This window comes from Brachypodium distachyon, chromosome 1, assembly GCF_000005505.3.
Source record: "Brachypodium distachyon strain Bd21 chromosome 1, Brachypodium_distachyon_v3.0, whole genome shotgun sequence".
NCBI classification, from domain to species: Eukaryota; Viridiplantae; Streptophyta; class Magnoliopsida; order Poales; family Poaceae; genus Brachypodium; species Brachypodium distachyon.
The window spans coordinates 60,667,010-60,684,268 of record NC_016131.3 but is presented as its reverse complement, the minus strand read 5'-3'; the positions used below and the strand labels follow the sequence as shown (position 1 = coordinate 60,684,268).

Below are 17,259 nucleotides of genomic sequence, written 5' to 3'. Positions count from 1 at the left end.
AAATAGGGTTGTTCGTACCAACATACAATACTCATTTGGAATAGAAAACATTCCCACATATCCTCTGCACCTCAACACACATATTACCCCAGTGCATGAAAAGGTCAAAAACACAAAAAATCCACACTTGTTTTTGTCTTGGGAACACAAACTCATGGTACAAGGTATATATAATAGGAATCTGACAAAAGAGGACACCGGCAGTTTTCAGAGCTTGACAATGTAAACTTGAACAAACAATCTTGTTGCATTGCCCACCTCGAACATAAGGACGCTGCCGCTCCTGATCCCGTGGCAAATGCAGAAATCCTCCCACCCCTGGTGGATGGCTGTCGCATGCGTTGGTCGTTGAGTACGCCAGTGCCATGAATTTGTTGCTTAGCCTTTCAGAACTGAAATTGCCATACCCAGAAGTGGGAATCCTCAGCACATTCTTGCTCTTGCATGGGATAACCTGCGAGATACACTTATGAAAACTTGGAAAAAGTCCTAGCTAGTCGTAATGGCAAAAAGGGAAATGACAATAAACTTACAAGTACTCGGGAAGCCAAATCAAGATCAGTCATCTTCTGAACGATGATCTCACGTTCGAAAAACTCGGGTTCATCCAATCCATCTAATATTTTCAGAACCCTTCGTATTTCACGATTGGTTAGGTCGGCCATGTTCTTGAATACAGTGGAGTGGAAGAGATTGCGCACATCAGCACTGACCTCACGTAGCCCTATGAAAAAAGAAGCAAGAAGTTATAGAAAAAAGTAAGCAAAATAAAACAACAAATAAATAAAGAAAGAAAACAAGCTACTAACCAAAAAGGGTAGCATGCAGCACAACATCATTGGGCTATCCCACTAACACAGCACTGAAAGCATCCCCGTCCTCCGCGGCAGAGAAGAGCACACTAGCACCAGGTTTCAACTTGTGGGTCTTTGCAAATAGTTTCCAATACGCACCACATAGCAAGGTGGCGTCAGTCCCAATTTGGATGTGGAAGTCGTACTCGAACCCATGGTAGTCCACAACAACAAGGAAGTTCTCCGCAAAATCGTTCAGGCGATCCTTGAAGAATTGGGGAACAACCTGCTTAAACAGAAAGCATTGGTAAAAAAAATTAAAAAGCATCAAAAATAAAAATGTGAACACTTAACTATTCTCATTACCGCAAAATTGCCACACCCTTCAACCATGGTGATTGTGAAGGCTGAATGGCAAGCCTCAGGGCGTTTGCACAATACATTGAACTTGTTGCACTCATTGCAAGGGCGTGCCATGAACTCCACTAGGAAAACACATAGGTTAAGTGCAGAACACTCACAGGAAAAAACAATAAAACCGTCGCGTATACTTCAATGATACTTTCTGGAAAAACACAAAGCAACTCGTGATCCGGCGATCTAAAAACGGCGTGTATATCTTATGTAGGGTGGTATCTGCAACAGTATACAGTAATCAAACAAAGCAACCCGCGATCTAACGACCCCTCTATCGAATCACAGATGCAAAAAAAAAAGGACCAAACCCTAGACACACGTCCCTGCACGGACAGAACGGTGCTGGGGCAGAAGAAACTTTACCACGATCCGAGGGCTGACGGAGCAATCTGGCAAGACAGGCGCAAGGAACTCCAGCGACGGATCTCCCTCTTCCCGCACCCCGTCCCCAAACTCGAAAGCGAGATAAAAAAAGGAAACAACACGTCCTCCCCGTCAATCAACACCCCTGCCCGGCCGCCCTACAAATGTGGCTCCGAAGCCCAAACAGAACACAGGCCGCATACTAGCCCGCCAGAGGAAAAAAAAAACAAGCCCACGAATCTTCGCGCACAAATCTAAAGTACAAATTAGGGGAGGGGGTGGTTTAGAGGTGCCATCACCGGCATAAAAGGGTTCGGCCACCCTAACAAATCAATAGCAGTGGCTCTTAGTCTGTTGCATCACCTTCAGCTAGTATCTTCTGAGACCTTCAGCGCTGATACTTAAGCACCTCAGTTGGTACTAGGTGAGGGTGGTGCACCTATGGGGAGGCTGAACTTTTTTTTTGGCAATTATTTTCAAGTATCCGTCGTGAATTAATTTTTGTGTAACGCTGATCTTCGATAGTAACATATGCTTGTTGATGTTATGCAAGAAAAATGATTCGGATGTCGGCAGTGAGGAGGAATGCATTTTACCTCGTCTGATTGCGTGAATCGTGGTTAAGGCAATACGACATAACCCCAACAGAGTAAGATTCAAAGCGGAAATAATATCCCGGCACAGTTACGGCCACTTGGGGTGCAGTTTAACGCGCGTATTTTCAAGTAAACACTTGCAAGTACTTAAATCGACCTAATACAGAAATAATTGCAATTATTTAAATCAAAGTAACTATAACTAATACACAAAGACTTGCAATTATTGAAAACCGGGATTAATATCCCGGCAGTTAGGGCCACATACGGTGAGGAGAGAAGATTACACAGGAATTATTTTAAACTTTGTAAAATAATAATACTAAACTAATTGGACGCGTCGGCTACGTCACTTTCCACGGCGGCTCCGTCTTTCGGGCTGGAGGCCCGTCGCTGCATCGAGCGGGCACTATTCGTCACCTCCAGCGCCGGCGTGCTCTCCGCATCGGTCTCGCCGTCGCTTCCCGCGGAGCATTCTCCGACGCTCTCCACGCGCCCCTGAAGTCCGCGGCTGCCTTGGTTATGCTCGGGCGGGAAGACTCCGCGCCTCGGAATTAGACGAGTCCGGCGTCCCCCACGGGGGACTGGATCCGGCCGGCGATTCATTTCTTCCAGCATTCTTCGGCTGGACCAAATGCGCCGTGGTACCGCGGGTGAATTTTGCGGCGGCGGCGGCAGTGGCTGAGGCGATGCCGGCGGAGAAGGCGACGGCGTGGTATCCATAGGTTCTCGCCGGGGAAGGAAGGAGGGAGAGGAAGAGGGGATGCGAGGCGGTTTGTTTCTGGTAGAGGCATTGATTTACGCTCGCGGCCGGCTTTTAACGGGGAGGGAGGCGTTCCGGGGTTGGTTGGGGCCTTAATGCACGTCGGGAGACGCGACTGCAGCCGGCGAGCAAACCGCGGCCCGTCAAGACACGTGACTCCGCTGGCATTGGAAACCGCCGCGAAGACCGCGCGACTCGACCAAACACGTTTACGCTGGTACGGCGCCCATAAGCGGGCGATACGGAATAGCCATCGGGCAGGCCCAAAATCGCGCCCCAAGAGCGCGCTTGACGCACCGCCAATCGCGGTGCGGAAAAGCCATCAGGCCGGCCCAAAATCGCGCCCCAAAAGCGCGCTTGCGCCAGGGAGGCGGTGGTTTAGTTCCGCCTCACCCGCTTAGGGCAGCCGTTACCAGGGTTGACTCTACGAGGACAGTCAAAATCCTCGTAAATCATGGGCTTCCCTGTGTGGATACAGGACTGGCATGGTCATTCCGGAGTTGGTTGCGAACCATACCGGACCCTCCTTCCGAAATGATTCGCCACCCAATCTGGTACCCCTATGATACTCTTGTTTCCCCTCCCCGGAGTCCACTTATTTTGTTTTTCGAAAAAGTTGGGAAAATTTGGAGTCGAAAAAACGGAGTTGCTTGGGAGAAGGTGTTTGGGTTACAAAATTGTGACCAAACTCGTAAAAACCGTAGAAAACTCAAAAAAGTTGGAAAATCCGGAAACCGTGTTCAAGTGTCATCTTTGGTGTCCTAGATTCCGTGTAAAAAAACGAGGACATTCGGAGAGGGTCGAAAAAACGGAGTTGCTTCGGAGAGGGCGTTAGGGTTACATCAAACGTCATTTCGGAAGGGGGTCCGATTTTTCGACATCCTCGGAATCGGACCAAATTTGATTTCCATGCTACGTACCCCTATGAACAACGACCGGCCACTTTGTTTCGTGTTTTCGAAATAATTCGGATAGGAAATCAGCAAAAACCGCCGAATTCTGACCAAAATTTAAATATTTGCAAAATGAAAAGACAAAAGGGTACGTAAGATTTTGCATGCATACAATCACGTACCCTATAACCGCGCAGTCGGTGGGCGAGTTAAACCGGTCGTGGTATGCGCCGGTTTCCCACGCAACCGCCCTGCCAGTCGAGGCGCGGGTTCCCAGACGCCCCGCGAGCCGTCCCGTCTCATGTTTCCCACGCCGGCATTATTGCGCCCGCCCGACGTCTCGCCACCCCGGCCAGTCGCCTCCCTCGATGTTATAACCCCCCCCCCCAGCCCCCCGTCCTCGCCGATCCTCACACCGCCATCTCGCCTCTCTCTCTCTCTCTCCCCTTCTCGACTCTCTCTCCCTCGCGACCATGTTTGGCAGCAGCGACGGGTGGGGCCGCGGCGGCAGCAGCCGCCGGACGGACGACGCAGGGCGAACGGGTTCTTCCCGCGCACGCTGCTGTCCGAGCAGGCAGTGGCACTGTACAAGGCCGGCTACACGATGCCGCAGGACACGCGCCTCCCTTCGGGGTGGCATGTCAGCGTCGGCGAGGTGGGGGTCCCACGGGTGCCGCCCGTCGGGAGCCCTCGGTGGCGCGCCGACGTCGCCCGTCGCCGGCAGCTCATGTCGGAGGACGATCCGCAGGCCCCTCGGTACGCCGCCAACAACACGGCGTACGGGGAGGCGCTCTTCCAGGGCGAGCGGGCGGCCGAGCTCGCCCAGATCGACCCCGCCAACCCCCCCCCCCCCCCGTCTGGACCGCACAACGTCGTCGGGCGCAGGGCTTGGCGGGCCCTGCCCGGCAGCACGCTCGCAGCCGTCCTCGACCACCTCGACCCCGGCACGCCCCACCTCGACGCTCTCCCCGGCAACCCTCCGCCGCAGCCGAGGTCCGACGGCGTCTCCCCGCGGCGCAAGAAGATGGCCGTGAAGAAGCGGCCTGCGGCGTGCCCGCCCAGGAGGAGCCGGCGCCGTGGTGGGCGCAAGAGCGCGGCGCTCAGACGTCGCTGGCTGCTCCCGGGGATCCCGAGGAGTTCCCGGGCTACTAGGCCGCCAGCGCGCTCTCCGCGGTGGAGCCGCCTCGGATGACCGAGGAAGAGGCGCTCGCCTAGTCGGCGCGCGACTGGGAGCAAATGCAGTCGGCGGGACGCGGCGGCGGCGCCGCCGCCATTTGCAGTGCCGGGTTTGTCCTGGTAAAGGACGAGCCGGTCTCCGACGGCAGCGGCGACGACAGCGACTTCAGTTGGAGTTTCTTAGATTATATTAGGTTTAATTTGGTAATTTCGTTCAAACTTGTAATAAATCCAAAAAAATTCAATGAAATTCGTATTTCCATTTCCATTGCCGTTTAAATTCCTATTTCCATTGCCGTTTAAATGTCGCGTCGGAGATTTAAACATATATGAAATAAAAAAAAATGGTCACGTCGGCGAATAAATAGTTTTATTTCGATTTAATTTAGTTTGGTTTATGTAAACTGCATAGCCGATTTAAATTGCAATCGACGGCACTGAGCGTAACGCATTTGTGACGCTGTCCCTTTTATGCCGGTCATGCCGCCCCTAAACTGGCGAGGTGGGACTAAACGACGGCATCTCACTGCACGTGCGCGTGGGGGGCCGCGACGAGGGGAAGGCCGCACGCGCTGCGCGCCTGCGGGCCGCGCGTGTTTGGGCCGCAACGAGGGAGATGGCGTCGTTTAGTCCCACTCGCCAGTTTAGGGGCGGCCTGACCGGCATAAAATGGGGCCCCAATTAACTAAGTATATTACATTATGCTACATTCTTATCCACTCATGACAGTCTAAATTACCGCTCGAAATATAAGAGTACAATAAAGTTCATAAAATATACATCATTGAATTTTTTTTTAAAAGATGAACGCCGGCACTGCCCTTTTAGTTCTCATCCGCCTTGCTACACAAAAAGATACGGCAAAAATTCAGTAACATAGTAATTCAGTACAAAATGTATTGACGAGTAGTGATATCTGAAGGTCCTTACGACGGATGTAGTTTGCATACTTTGCTGCGTATGTTATTGCATGGAAGCTTGCAGGCGCTGCACACCTGCGGTTTTGTTCGCTCGTCGTATGGTAGATGCCGGCCATTTTTCGTTACGGGCGAGTTCTGACCGGGCCGAAATTTAGTCTTCTGCTTGGGCACTCCTTTGGTACAAACTTTGACGGGATCCCCAATCAATGGGTGTGTGATTTCTGTTTCATGTTCTTCAAGAATCCTTTCATCTCACCGAACATGACCTGATCATTGCACGCGACGTGGAAAGCCTCCGAGCCTAATACGCTAAGCTCGCTGTATCGTTTCCGCTCCCCTGCTCCGGACCATCCCCATGCAAACAGATCGATGTTTCACCTCGCGGGCACTCCATGTCTGGCCCTTTTCGAGAAGCGTGGAAGAACACAACACTGAGGAATTTCTTCCAATTTCAATAGCTTTAATATGTAGAGGATATGCTTGCAAGGGAGACCCTTACGAGCTATCCTACGACAGCTGCACTTGATAGTTTCTTTAGAACTTCCAGGTGTGTAGTCCACGGTGAACCTGTACCTGTTGTTGTTTTTCCATCCAACGATGAAACGGCGAGGATCTCCGTCGTGTACATCAAACACTTGTAGACCGCCAATATTCTTGAGATCTTTCTGCACCATATAAAAGTTTGCCGGAGTGAACACACGTGAAGCGGCCACCTTGATCGCCTTACAGTTTGTAACTGCCACAGCTAGTGTCTGAGAACAGCTGCAGTCATCACTTGCCTCTGCCTCGCGGATACGAACAATTGCGTTCTCATAGTGCACTATCAAATCGACGAGTCATTCTGAAGTCAAGGTGAAGGTGGAGGCATGAGTTCAGACTTTCACTTCTCTGATTGCTTTTCATACCTAGAAAAAATCCTCCCGAGAGATAGGACGCGGCCCACAGTCTATTCTTTCTGTACATCCTCCTCAGCCATGGTTCTGTTCTATCTGTCCGCCATTTCTGAACAAACGCGTTCCACCTGTCTTCGAATGTGTCTTCTGGAGTGGTGTAGTATAAGAGAGACCGGAACTCTTTTGTTGATTTGAAACTAAGGTGCTTCTTCATGTTTTTCTCTATGTCCCAAGAACATAGACGGTGCCATACGCCTATGAGGACGGCCCCAATAGCCCTGATCATAGAAGCGTCACCATCAGTGATCACAGCCTTCGGTTTCTTCCGACACATGGCTCTCAAGAATGTTTGGAGCAGCCATACGTACGTTTCTTCAGTCTCGTCTGAAACGATGGCGCATCCAAAAACTGTGGTATTACGGTGATTGTTCAGACCAACAAAGGGAACGAATGGCATGCCATACCAGTTCATCTTGTAGGTACTGTCAAACACGACTACGTCGCCAAAATCCTGATAGTCCTGACGTGACTGCGAATCACACCAGAACATACTTCGCAGACGTCCCATCTCATCTGCCTGGTACTCGAAAAAAAAATCAGGATCATTGTCCCTCTTGCTGAGCATAATGCCGAGTGAGGTGGACGCGTCACCATTCGCAATCAGCTTTCTCTTCTCTCTGGCACACATGTTATACACGTCCCGTCTCACGAATCCCACTTCGTTGTATCTCCCGTATTTGCTTATGAAGCTACTCATGATCATGTGCTTTCTGACCTAGCAGCTCCAAATGCTAAAATTTCTGAAATCTTTAATTTTCCTGTGCGACCGAAGAAATGGGAGTTCATCCGTTGGCCAATATATTGTTCTTATTCTTGTGAAGGATACACTACTATATGCATGAAATCCTGTTTTGGGTCATATGACCTTCATCACAAGAACGAAAGGAAGTTGATGTGTTAACAGTAATTCATGCGCATCCACACCTTCCACGTGTCGGCCGGGTACTAAACGTCACATCGCCCATGAAGCTGCCGGCCGGCCGGCCAAGGTGAGCGGAGGCTCCGAGGTGACACCGGGAATTAACTGGAATTGATACGCCCGACGCACCATATAATAGGCCATTTTACAATGTTTCGCTGGTGGCTCCGAGGTGACGCCACGGAAAATTAACATAAGCCTTCTCGTTTTGATGCTGTTGTGAAGAGCTCCGAGAAATAACCAACAGGCAACAGCTAGAAGGTTGTTGTACTAGCTCGTTCTGGTGTTGAGATCAAGGCATCCCCATACTTGTACAGATGCAAATGGCTGACCAGCGGAGAGGCCACCGTGTACAATCGCAAGGACCCGGTGATATCGAAGACGGGCGTGCTACTGCAGAGCCTCGTCAAGAAACAGGTATTATTCCATGTGTTACTGCAAAATTACAGATGATCAATCAATTGATACTATGATTTGACCATACGTTTGAACTTTGAACTAATAAAGCCCATATGATATACAGTACTCCCTCCGTTTCTAAATACTTGTCGCACTAAAACAGCAACAAGTATTTAGTAACGGAGGGAATATATTTTTAGCTTAGTAAAGCCCATATGATACGGTGAAGCTGAAAGATGATCATTCTCTTAATTAGGGTGGTGTGGCACTGGCATGATGGCACGGAGCTCAGCGGCCGAAAACCAGAGCAGAACCGTCGCGCTCGTGGTTGTGATAATTGGCTTGTGTTGCTTCTTCTACCTGCTGGGTGCGTGGCAAGCAAAGCGTTTTGGCAGGGGGGACTGCATAGCAGAAAGGGTGAATGCGCAGTGTGTGGTTCTGCGGGGTCTTCACGTCGAGACTCATCTCGTGCTGGGCAACAAGCCCACCTGGAGATGACTATGTTCGGTGTCACATTTGTTATGCTGACTAATTTAGGGATGATACATATGCCAATTGCCATTTGAGTATGATTTATATTGGCAGTAACTTGCTTGCGGAACTCTTAATTCGTGTACGTGGTTGTTTTGAGTGATCAATCAAGTCTTATCGTTATGAGTTTTAGGTGGAACTTTTCACAAATTTTCCACCTCTGCGATTGAATTTATCATCTTGGCTACCTCTGTGATGGCGACGAATGAGGCGCCCGCGGCACGATGGCAAAGCTGCGCGGCGGCACGAGCCGGCCCAGAGAGCACCGCTTGTTTGGGCTGGGCACCGTGGTAGAGTCCCCGTGTCCGCCACGGGTGCACCACGCGCCTCCTCCCTTTCTCCTGGCTCAGCCACGCGCGCGTCCTGGAGTCTGGACCGAAGCAAAGGAAACGAAACCGCTCGTCCGCTGCCTTCTCTCCAGGTGCGCCCATGGACAAACAAGGATAGTGACCTTGCCTCCGTGCCCAACTAGCCCCCCCTGCTGTCCTGCAGCACTTGGGTACCAGCTTGGAGCCACACCATTCTTCAGTGGTGATTCAGCGCCCGGCAAACAGGATCTCTTTAAACAAACAGAAGGTAGAAAAACACGGATGTTAAAGGAATCAGGACGGCATGACTAACATACCGATGATATAACGAAGGAACCGGATGGGGGTACCACCGTACCAGTGCTAGTGCTAGGAGTAGTTCCGACTCACGGTCTCATTTACCGACTTACCGTGCAGTGGTTGTGCACGGCACGGGTTGGGTCGATCGGGCGAGAGCACCGGGGACACGGCCAGATTTGTCACCGTGTGCACCGCTTGGCCGTCGTGGAGACCCGTGGCCGCCACGGGACCGGCACGCTCATCCTGCTCTCCCTTCGGGCCCTCCCTGTAACGAAACACGAAAGCAACCGGCATGATCCACGCGCCTGCGTAAACAAAAGCCGCGCGACCGACCGACGTGCTTGCGTGCGTGCGTTCGTTCGTTTCTCATGGCAGTTGCAACCATTTTTCGTCATGGCAAAGTGCAAACCGTGTTTCTAGCGGCAGAATCCAAAGTACTGTTTGTGTCTTAAGTTAACTTTTGTTCAAAATCGAAGGGAAAACTAAAAACATTTCGCGTTTTACGAAAATTGTCGATCGCGCAAGATGGAGTGTGCAGAGGACACGTTGTACAGCATGCGTCTTGTTGGAAATCCCACGCGGCGGCACGCGCCGGGCGGAGGCGTCGGAGGGTGCCGCCCACGCGCCCCCCCGCGTGTCCCACCTCTGGCCCTCCCACTCTTGCCCAGCCACACCACTCCGCCGACCAGTGGGCTCCAGATCATCCCCTGGCCCGCGTCTCATCGAGCGGCGCCACCAGCCCCGCGCGCAACGGAACGCCCAAGCCACGCGCCCTTCCGCCCACCTTTTCTCTTCTTTTTTACTCGCCTGCCCTTGCGCGAGCCAGAGCAGAGAACCGCGAGGAGATTCTGGCTGACCAGCATCCACCTTTCTCCGATCCGTTGCAGCAGCTCGAGGTATCTATCCATTGCGCCCTTTTCTGTTTGGGGTCCGAATTGGGGAACGGCTTGCGAGAGGCGGGTGAATTGACTGCTACTTTCTTGGGTTTCTGGCTTCTGCAGGGGAGGAAGACGTTTTTGGGGGGCCAAAGAAAGGTATGGTCGCCATGGGGAGCGGAAACGTCTCCGCCGCCACCGTCAGCGACGGCTCAGCCGAGAAGATCGTGCGCGGGTGAGACTTCTTGGACCGATTTCAGATCTCATTTCTTATTTTCGGGCTGAGTTCCAACGGTTGTTGGTATCTTCTTGTTATTGGGATGCGTTCGATCTCACTGCATTCATTTTCTGAACCCACGTTCCATTGTTGTGGCTGATGTAATTTTGGAATCGAACCATGCGCAGGCCTGTCTCGGACAACAAGTGCAAGAAGAAGGCCCCCAGGAAGATCCACAAGGCCGAGAGGGAGAAGCATAAGCGCGACAAGCTTAATGATCTCTTCGGTGACCTCGGCAATATGCTAGGTAAGTTGAGTAGGTGTACATTGCTAACTTCCTAAATCACAGCATTGCTTCACTGTTCCTGCTTCTGAATTTGGGAGGTTAATTGTTTTATGTGTTTATATGTTGAGTTTGAGCTTGGGTTTGTAAACCTGCATCATGTTGTTGTCATCTATGTCCAAGTAATGCTTGTAATAATGGACTTCAGAATGCACATCTGTCAAGTTTCGACTCCATGATTAGCTTATAAAGCCATTTGGGCCAATAATCTCGAATGATTAGCTTATAAACCGGTATTGCTTAACTTTGCTATTGAAACGTTATGTTCTGATCAAATGAAATGTCCCTTTGCAGAAGCAGATAGGCAGAACAATGGGAAAGCATGCATATTGACTGACACCACTCGAATACTTCGAGATCTGCTTTCTCAACTAGAATCTCTCCGAAAGGAAAATAGCACCCTGCTAAACGAATCTCATTATGTAAGTTCTTTATATTCTGGGAATTATATTCGATTCATTGCAGTTGTAGCCGTGTTTTCCTTTATTTGCTGAAAACCTGATGGTTCAGACTTGGTGCCTGATCCTATGGACTGTAAATGATTTAGTTAATGCATAGGATAACCAGAAAAGACACATATGAACATCATTTGTACTGATGCACTGCATTTTTATACCTACATAATTCAGCAGTTGTTTACTATCCCATGTTCGTTCTTTCACAAACAGGTTACAATGGAGAGGGACGAGCTGCAGGATGAGAACAGTGTGCTCCGCAACGAGATTTTGGAGCTACAAAACGAGCTGGCGATGCAGGTTGCGAGCAATCAAGGTTGGGGCCATGGCGCTACTACTGGGTCGCCTCTCCCAGTTTCTCACGCTACAAGCACAGTTTTCCCGGCGCAGCAGCCACCCAGCATCACGGGCGCAGTATTCCCCTTGCAACAGCTAACAGCCATTGCGCAATCCTATGCCGCACCACCACGGGAACTCAAGCTCTTCCCAGATGCGGCATCTGTGGAAGGCCTTGAACAATCAGAACACCAGGAGGCCTTGAACCATGTTGCTCGGCCGCAGGCAAGGTACCCAACCGAGTCAGCATCTTGGCCTGTAAGCCTGGGCCTTCCTAGGATGGAAGATGAACAGTGTAGCAGTAGCACAACCGGCAGTAGCAAGGAAGCAAGTTCAGGTAGTGACTGAGCAGACCAGCTCCAACCAATCATGAAGTTTGTCTTTGAGCGTAGTGAATATACTACACAGCTGAAGCCTGGCTGCCTGTGCATGTAAATACCAGGCTCTATTTTGGATTTCGCAATGTTAGATGAGATTACCCTCTAATGGGAATAGTATCTTTTTCGTGGGAAAGTCTAATACTTCCTCGGTCCAAAGATATTTCAACTTTCACTAAATTTGAATGCATCTATACACTAAGTCATGTCTAGATACATTTAAATTTTGTTAAACTTCGAGACATTTTTGTTGGACGGAGGAAGTACGAAACTATGCCTAAATGCACCACTTCAGGAAATTTCTCAAACAAATCATGGTACTTCCTCCAACTGGTATTACTTGTCTCAAATTTGTCAAACAAATCATGGTACTTCCTCCAACCGGTATTACTTGTCTCAAATTTGTCCAAATACGGATGTATCTATGTGTAAAAAGTGTCTAGATACATGTAATATTTCGACAAGTAATTTCGGCCGGAGTAAGTATTAAATTTATTTAATCGACGTACGCATGCAAAAATTTGAGACAACAATATTGATAGTACGTTTATCGCACAAAAGAAACGAAAGATACGAAGGTCTTTGTTACATGGCTTAATATCCTGTTTCTTTTCTGCAGTGCACGTTTTATTAAAACACGTGCAACACTTTGCGGTCTATATGCATTTTCTGAGAGGTTTTAGAATGTGCAAGTAGCATATGTTCACAAAATCTGCTTTGCCTTTTTCACCCCTTGCGTTGCAACTTATAATCACACCCCAGCAAACATGAATTGATCTAGAAGCGATATTTCACGGAACAAAAATTACAGCGACGAGCAGGAATGCAGGATTATGAGCTATTAGATGTAACCCAGCGCCTAGACTAGATATGCTCGTTGCGACATAAGCGCCTTTCCAACTTACAAATTAGGCTGCGTTTTTACTATCCTGTTTGCTTACCGACTTACCGTTGTTGCCTATTTCATCGTTTCGCTAATCCACTTTTGCATGATCTCATATGTGTTTTCACAGCATATTATAAAAAAGTTTAGCAAGATTTAACAACCGCAAACTGACCGTTAACTATCTTTCAAGCAGATATGCTGCCCTTGGTAAACATGTACAAACATGTGGTGACCCTAATAAACATTTGCATTAATGTCTTTCCAAAGCATTGTATCCGTACCCAAACATATGACTTAGAAAATAAAATATGTTTCTCCACAAGGAATTTATCAACCAGGGTTTTGGAGACAACAAGGCATGCATGTGTGCAGATACCAACGAAAATCAGTAAAGAGATTGCTTCAGTAATGTCGGTTTCCTCTGAAGGAGGAATCAGAGGAGTCTCTGAAGGAGGAACGAGAGGGGTCTCCTCTGAAGGAGGAGGAACCAGAGGCAATTGCAGGTGTCTCCTCCCTGAAAGGCTGGGTAGCGGGATCAGTCACACTCGGTAGCCTCTGTACACTCCCCTTTCCTTTCCTTGCATTGGGGCCAATTTCTTCGATCATGTACTTCCATCCATCGATAGGCCGTCTCCGGCTAAATATGTGAGTTTTGATGAAACTAGCAATCTGCAGTCACAGTTACAGTATCATTTTAGTAACATTAACACAGACTGTTGGCTGAAGGAAGCATCGTCCCTGACCTGCTGTTTACTGAAAGCAATGCGCCTCTCAAATTCTTGGAGAAGAATGTCCTCTTCACGCTGAGAGATCTCCCATATGTTGCCATCCTGACCTCTCGAGGTGGTTTCCCAACCATCAGGCTTGGTTTTGATCTCAGCCGTGCTTGGAATATTTGAATCGCCCAAACCAGTGTTGCCAGAATCAAAGATCCTGCATTCCAAGCGGGTTGTAAGAACTAAGCATATTCACAAAGCGAAGATGTATGAGTAAACTAAATGCGTAGGATGCCTACCCAATCATGCAGTATAAATTTCCTGTGGCAGGAAAATAATTATCACGAACGAATTTGAATTTATACCATGCAGTGCTCCTGTATGCACTCAAATGACAGCCTACAAGTTACAAATGCCTAATGGTCATGGTTGGTTGATTATGAAACAAGGCAAGCAAAGCACAAGAAGCACTCACAAAGATGACAAGTGCATCAACTTGAATTGTCATGTTTGTTTTTGCCTACTCCTGTCAACTAAGTGATGAGCATGAAAGAAGAACAAAGATAACACATGTTTCTTTGAAAGTCTCTATTCCTCGATGATCAAAGCCAAAGATCTGTGAACCACCTCATGTTTGACTATCCAATTACATAACCAACCCTGATCTTTATTGAGCAAGAGATAGCAGACAATGAAGTACAAGACAAAATCCCTCCTTGTTGGTTTATAAGGCGTGCGTGCATACCTAGCTCATCGATTTGGCCAACGAAATATGAGTTCTATGCCATAAAAGAAATAATATTAGAGACTTTGTATACCATAGTTTATAAAGGTATACTTTATGTGGTATACAACTCATATTTTGTTGGTCAAATCAAAGACCTAGATATGCATGGGTGCCTTATAAACCGAAAAGGAGGAAGTATTACTAAACAATAGCTGTATTCAAGTTGTAAATAAAGAAATTTGATATTTATTGGATCCAAACTAAACCGTGACAGTGCGCATGATAGGTGAGGCCATGCTGTTGGATTGGAAGGTTGGAGATAACGAGAGGAGATAAGAGAACATAAGGATTTTACACCCTCAACTGTGTCCTGAGTTCAAATTTCACACTCTAAGACCATTTACTCTACACCCCCATGTTCTTCAGATGCTCGGTGATGTTAGCTGGCTATGAGATGTTGATTGCCACGCTCAGGCAGGATCCAGTTGTACTACTGTAGAATCTATGCAGCGGAAGAAGAGGAGGAAGCAGTTAGCATGTATATACCCCACCACCATGTCAGCAAAACTCCACTGCTCTTCTTTAATTCTCTAATGCTAACTTGGATGCCACTCCAAGTGACATGTAAGAATTTTGCCAACTCAGTGCGGCCCTGAGCTAGGGAGTATTCAACCAGTTTCGAGAGTCTAGGCTGTCAAGTGAACAGTTTTTGGGCTCAGGGTGAAATTTGGACCCCAGAGGCCCAGACATACTTGGAGGGTGTAAAATGGTTATAATTTGATCCAAACATATTGCACCATATCCCACATCAGGCAATGAACAAGCCATGTCAAGTATCTCAATTACACACCTCATCCCAGTCTAGTTTGATTGTTGGCCAATTATCACATTGTACAGCATACAGTCCGATTTACCAAAAAGCACAGGTTCCACCTGATGGTCTACCAACCATGAAGAAAGTACCATAACAGAATGTTACACCTAAAAACATGGGAATTCAGCTTCTTCTTTTCTCACTGCACATGGACCTTACTGGTTACATTTACCTATAACCCTCCCGTTGCTCATCAGAGCAAGTACAGAATGCGACTATTTTTTTACAATTTTGTACCTATCACAGTGGAGCGACTTCCCTACAAAAAACGTAGCAGAAACTAATCAAATACTACAATTCTTTTTAATTTGCACCGCAAACCCTCCGAAGAAGACAACTTCTGGGGCAATTCTATCTCTTGCGGTTGGAGTTAAGCACTCATGTGATTCTATTGCTATGAGTCTACGATGACCCAGCAATGCGATTGAATTTCAGTGGGAAACCTGTTCAACAAATGTGGTGTATCTCAAGCAATCAAATATAACCCAGCAATGGGATAACACAAAGCAACCACAGGACAGCTGAACTTTGCAAAATTATTGGATATATAAAACAAAAAGGAGAGTAGCAACGCACTCAGAGCATGAGTCAAGGAGCCGGTCGATGTCGTCGGCTGCGCCGCCGCCGCGACCGCCGAGGCGCGCCTCCTCCATCTTATCGATCTCTTTCACCCACAGCGCCGCGTGGACGCGCTGTTTCCTGGTCCTGTACTCGTCCGCCCCTGCCTTCTTCGCTCCGGCGCCGCCCCCACCCTCGGCAGCACTAGGGCGAGAAGCGCGCGACCGCCTCGTCGCGGCGCGGCGCTCGGCCCAGCGCTCGTCCATGTCGGCGACGAAGGCTTTCGTGTCAGGGTCCACCTCAGCGGAGATGGTTGGTACGGTGGTCGCAACGGTTTCCGATGACGGGGACTCCCACGGCGCGGCGGGCGCCGGGGAGGACGCGGGAGAGTCGCCCGGGAGCCATGCGGTCTCCCACGCGTCGTTCCACTCGTCGTCGCCGGTCGCTGTGGAGGGGTGCGGCGGCGCGGGGCGGTGGGATGAGAGGCAGCGGAGGCTGCAGGTGGAGCTGGTAGTGGAGACGGGAAGGCGGAGGATACGCCTGAGGGAGTGCATGGCGTGTGTTCGGCGAAATGCCGAGGAGAGGGTTCGATCAATATGGCAGTATGCGTATCAAACAACTCCGCCGTCAAGCTAAATAAAAAACTCCACGGTCAAGCTAAAAAAGAAAAACTCTACGGTCATAGAAAACGATTTTTAAAAAAAAGAAACGATGGGAAATAATTTGTAATCAATTTTAAGGCTCAGTTTGGCATTGCTGAATGTGCTGCGCTGAACTTATTTTATAATCTGCTGTGCAGAAATACACAGAAAAAAATGGTTAACCAAACACAAAAATAATGAAAAACGGGTGAGAAAAACGGGATTATGAGAATCCACCGCAATACCAAACACAACCTAAGTCTAGAGATATGCAACCGAGCAATTGCAGGATTATAAAACTAATGTTATAAAAGGTATAAAAAAGCACAATTGTCTGACTTTTGTTAGTGCTGTAATTTTTATGGTACAAAATTATGTACAATGGTAAAATTATATCTCAAAATCCAAGTAATTGACCAAGAAGCAGAATTTGTCATTTCTTTGATCAACACAACTTGTTAATATAGTCAAGTTGATCGTTTCCTCCCTTTGCGGCGGACAAGGTGTGGAAAGCCCACGCGGAGCCAAAGGTCAGGTTCTTCGCCTGAACGCTGGTGCACAGAAAGATCTTCACGGCTGACAACATGGCATCTTGTGGCTGGCCTCACACTCCCATTTGCCCGCTTTGCCATATCCACCCGCTATCCATCATCTTCCACCTTTGCGGGAGTGCTCTTTCACGAAGGAGGTGTGGGAGCTCATCCAGGGTGGAGCAACGCTGTCTCTCCCGCATCACCTCCTCCTTCCTCGGTGGACGCTCTCTTGGACACCCCCATGAGAGGGAAGCTCAAGGCTGGCATTAGTAGGAGGCTCTTGTATGTTTGGTGGTGGGGGGTCTGGAAGGAACGAAATAGGCGTATTTTTAGGAGTGTGGCCTTGCCTCCCCTAGAGGTGGCTTTCCTCATTTGGGAAGACATTTGAA

At 48.8% G+C, this 17,259-nt stretch overlaps 2 protein-coding genes and 1 long non-coding RNA gene across 3 annotated transcripts; 2 read left to right on the top strand and 1 right to left on the bottom strand.

The window, feature by feature from the left end:
- The first annotated feature begins 7,921 nt into the window (after positions 1-7,921).
- LOC112270012 lies at positions 7,922-8,765 on the top strand. The gene is made up of 2 exons (XR_002962284.1): positions 7,922-8,211; positions 8,450-8,765. It is a non-coding gene; the product is annotated as an uncharacterized LOC112270012 (long non-coding RNA).
- Positions 8,766-10,070: 1,305 nt separating this feature from the next.
- On the top strand, positions 10,071-12,151 carry LOC100832803 (transcription factor BHLH062). The gene is made up of 5 exons (XM_003557769.4): positions 10,071-10,228; positions 10,334-10,442; positions 10,613-10,731; positions 11,062-11,189; positions 11,436-12,151. Exons 2-5 carry the CDS (start codon positions 10,369-10,371, stop codon positions 11,904-11,906), a joined length of 792 nt encoding a protein of 263 aa, XP_003557817.1. The 5' UTR covers positions 10,071-10,228; positions 10,334-10,368; the 3' UTR covers positions 11,907-12,151.
- Positions 12,152-12,989: 838 nt separating this feature from the next.
- On the bottom strand, positions 12,990-16,310 carry LOC100832491. The gene is made up of 3 exons (XM_003557768.4): positions 15,715-16,310; positions 13,565-13,754; positions 12,990-13,490 (listed from the first exon to the last, which is right to left on the bottom strand). The coding sequence occupies exons 1-3, from the start codon at positions 16,248-16,250 to the stop codon at positions 13,224-13,226; spliced, it is 993 nt and encodes a 330-aa protein (XP_003557816.1). The 5' UTR covers positions 16,251-16,310; the 3' UTR covers positions 12,990-13,223.
- Between the last annotated feature and the right edge of the window lie 949 nt (positions 16,311-17,259).

Excerpts from the sequence above, each read along its gene's own strand:
- LOC100832803 (XM_003557769.4), top strand. The coding sequence starts at position 10,369 with ATGGTCGCCATGGGGAGCGGAAACGTCTCCGCCGCCACCGTCAGCGAC. Across the intron at positions 10,443-10,612 it reads GCCGAGAAGATCGTGCGCGG|GCCTGTCTCGGACAACAAGT; the intron begins GTGAGACTTCTT and ends AACCATGCGCAG. Across the intron at positions 11,190-11,435 it reads TGCTAAACGAATCTCATTAT|GTTACAATGGAGAGGGACGA; the intron begins GTAAGTTCTTTA and ends TTTCACAAACAG.
- LOC100832491 (XM_003557768.4), bottom strand. The coding sequence starts at position 16,250 with ATGCACTCCCTCAGGCGTATCCTCCGCCTTCCCGTCTCCACTACCAGC. Across the intron at positions 13,755-15,714 it reads CTCCTTGACTCATGCTCTGA|GATCTTTGATTCTGGCAACA; the intron begins GTGCGTTGCTAC and ends CTTGGAATGCAG. Across the intron at positions 13,491-13,564 it reads TTGCTTTCAGTAAACAGCAG|ATTGCTAGTTTCATCAAAAC; the intron begins GTCAGGGACGAT and ends CTGTGACTGCAG.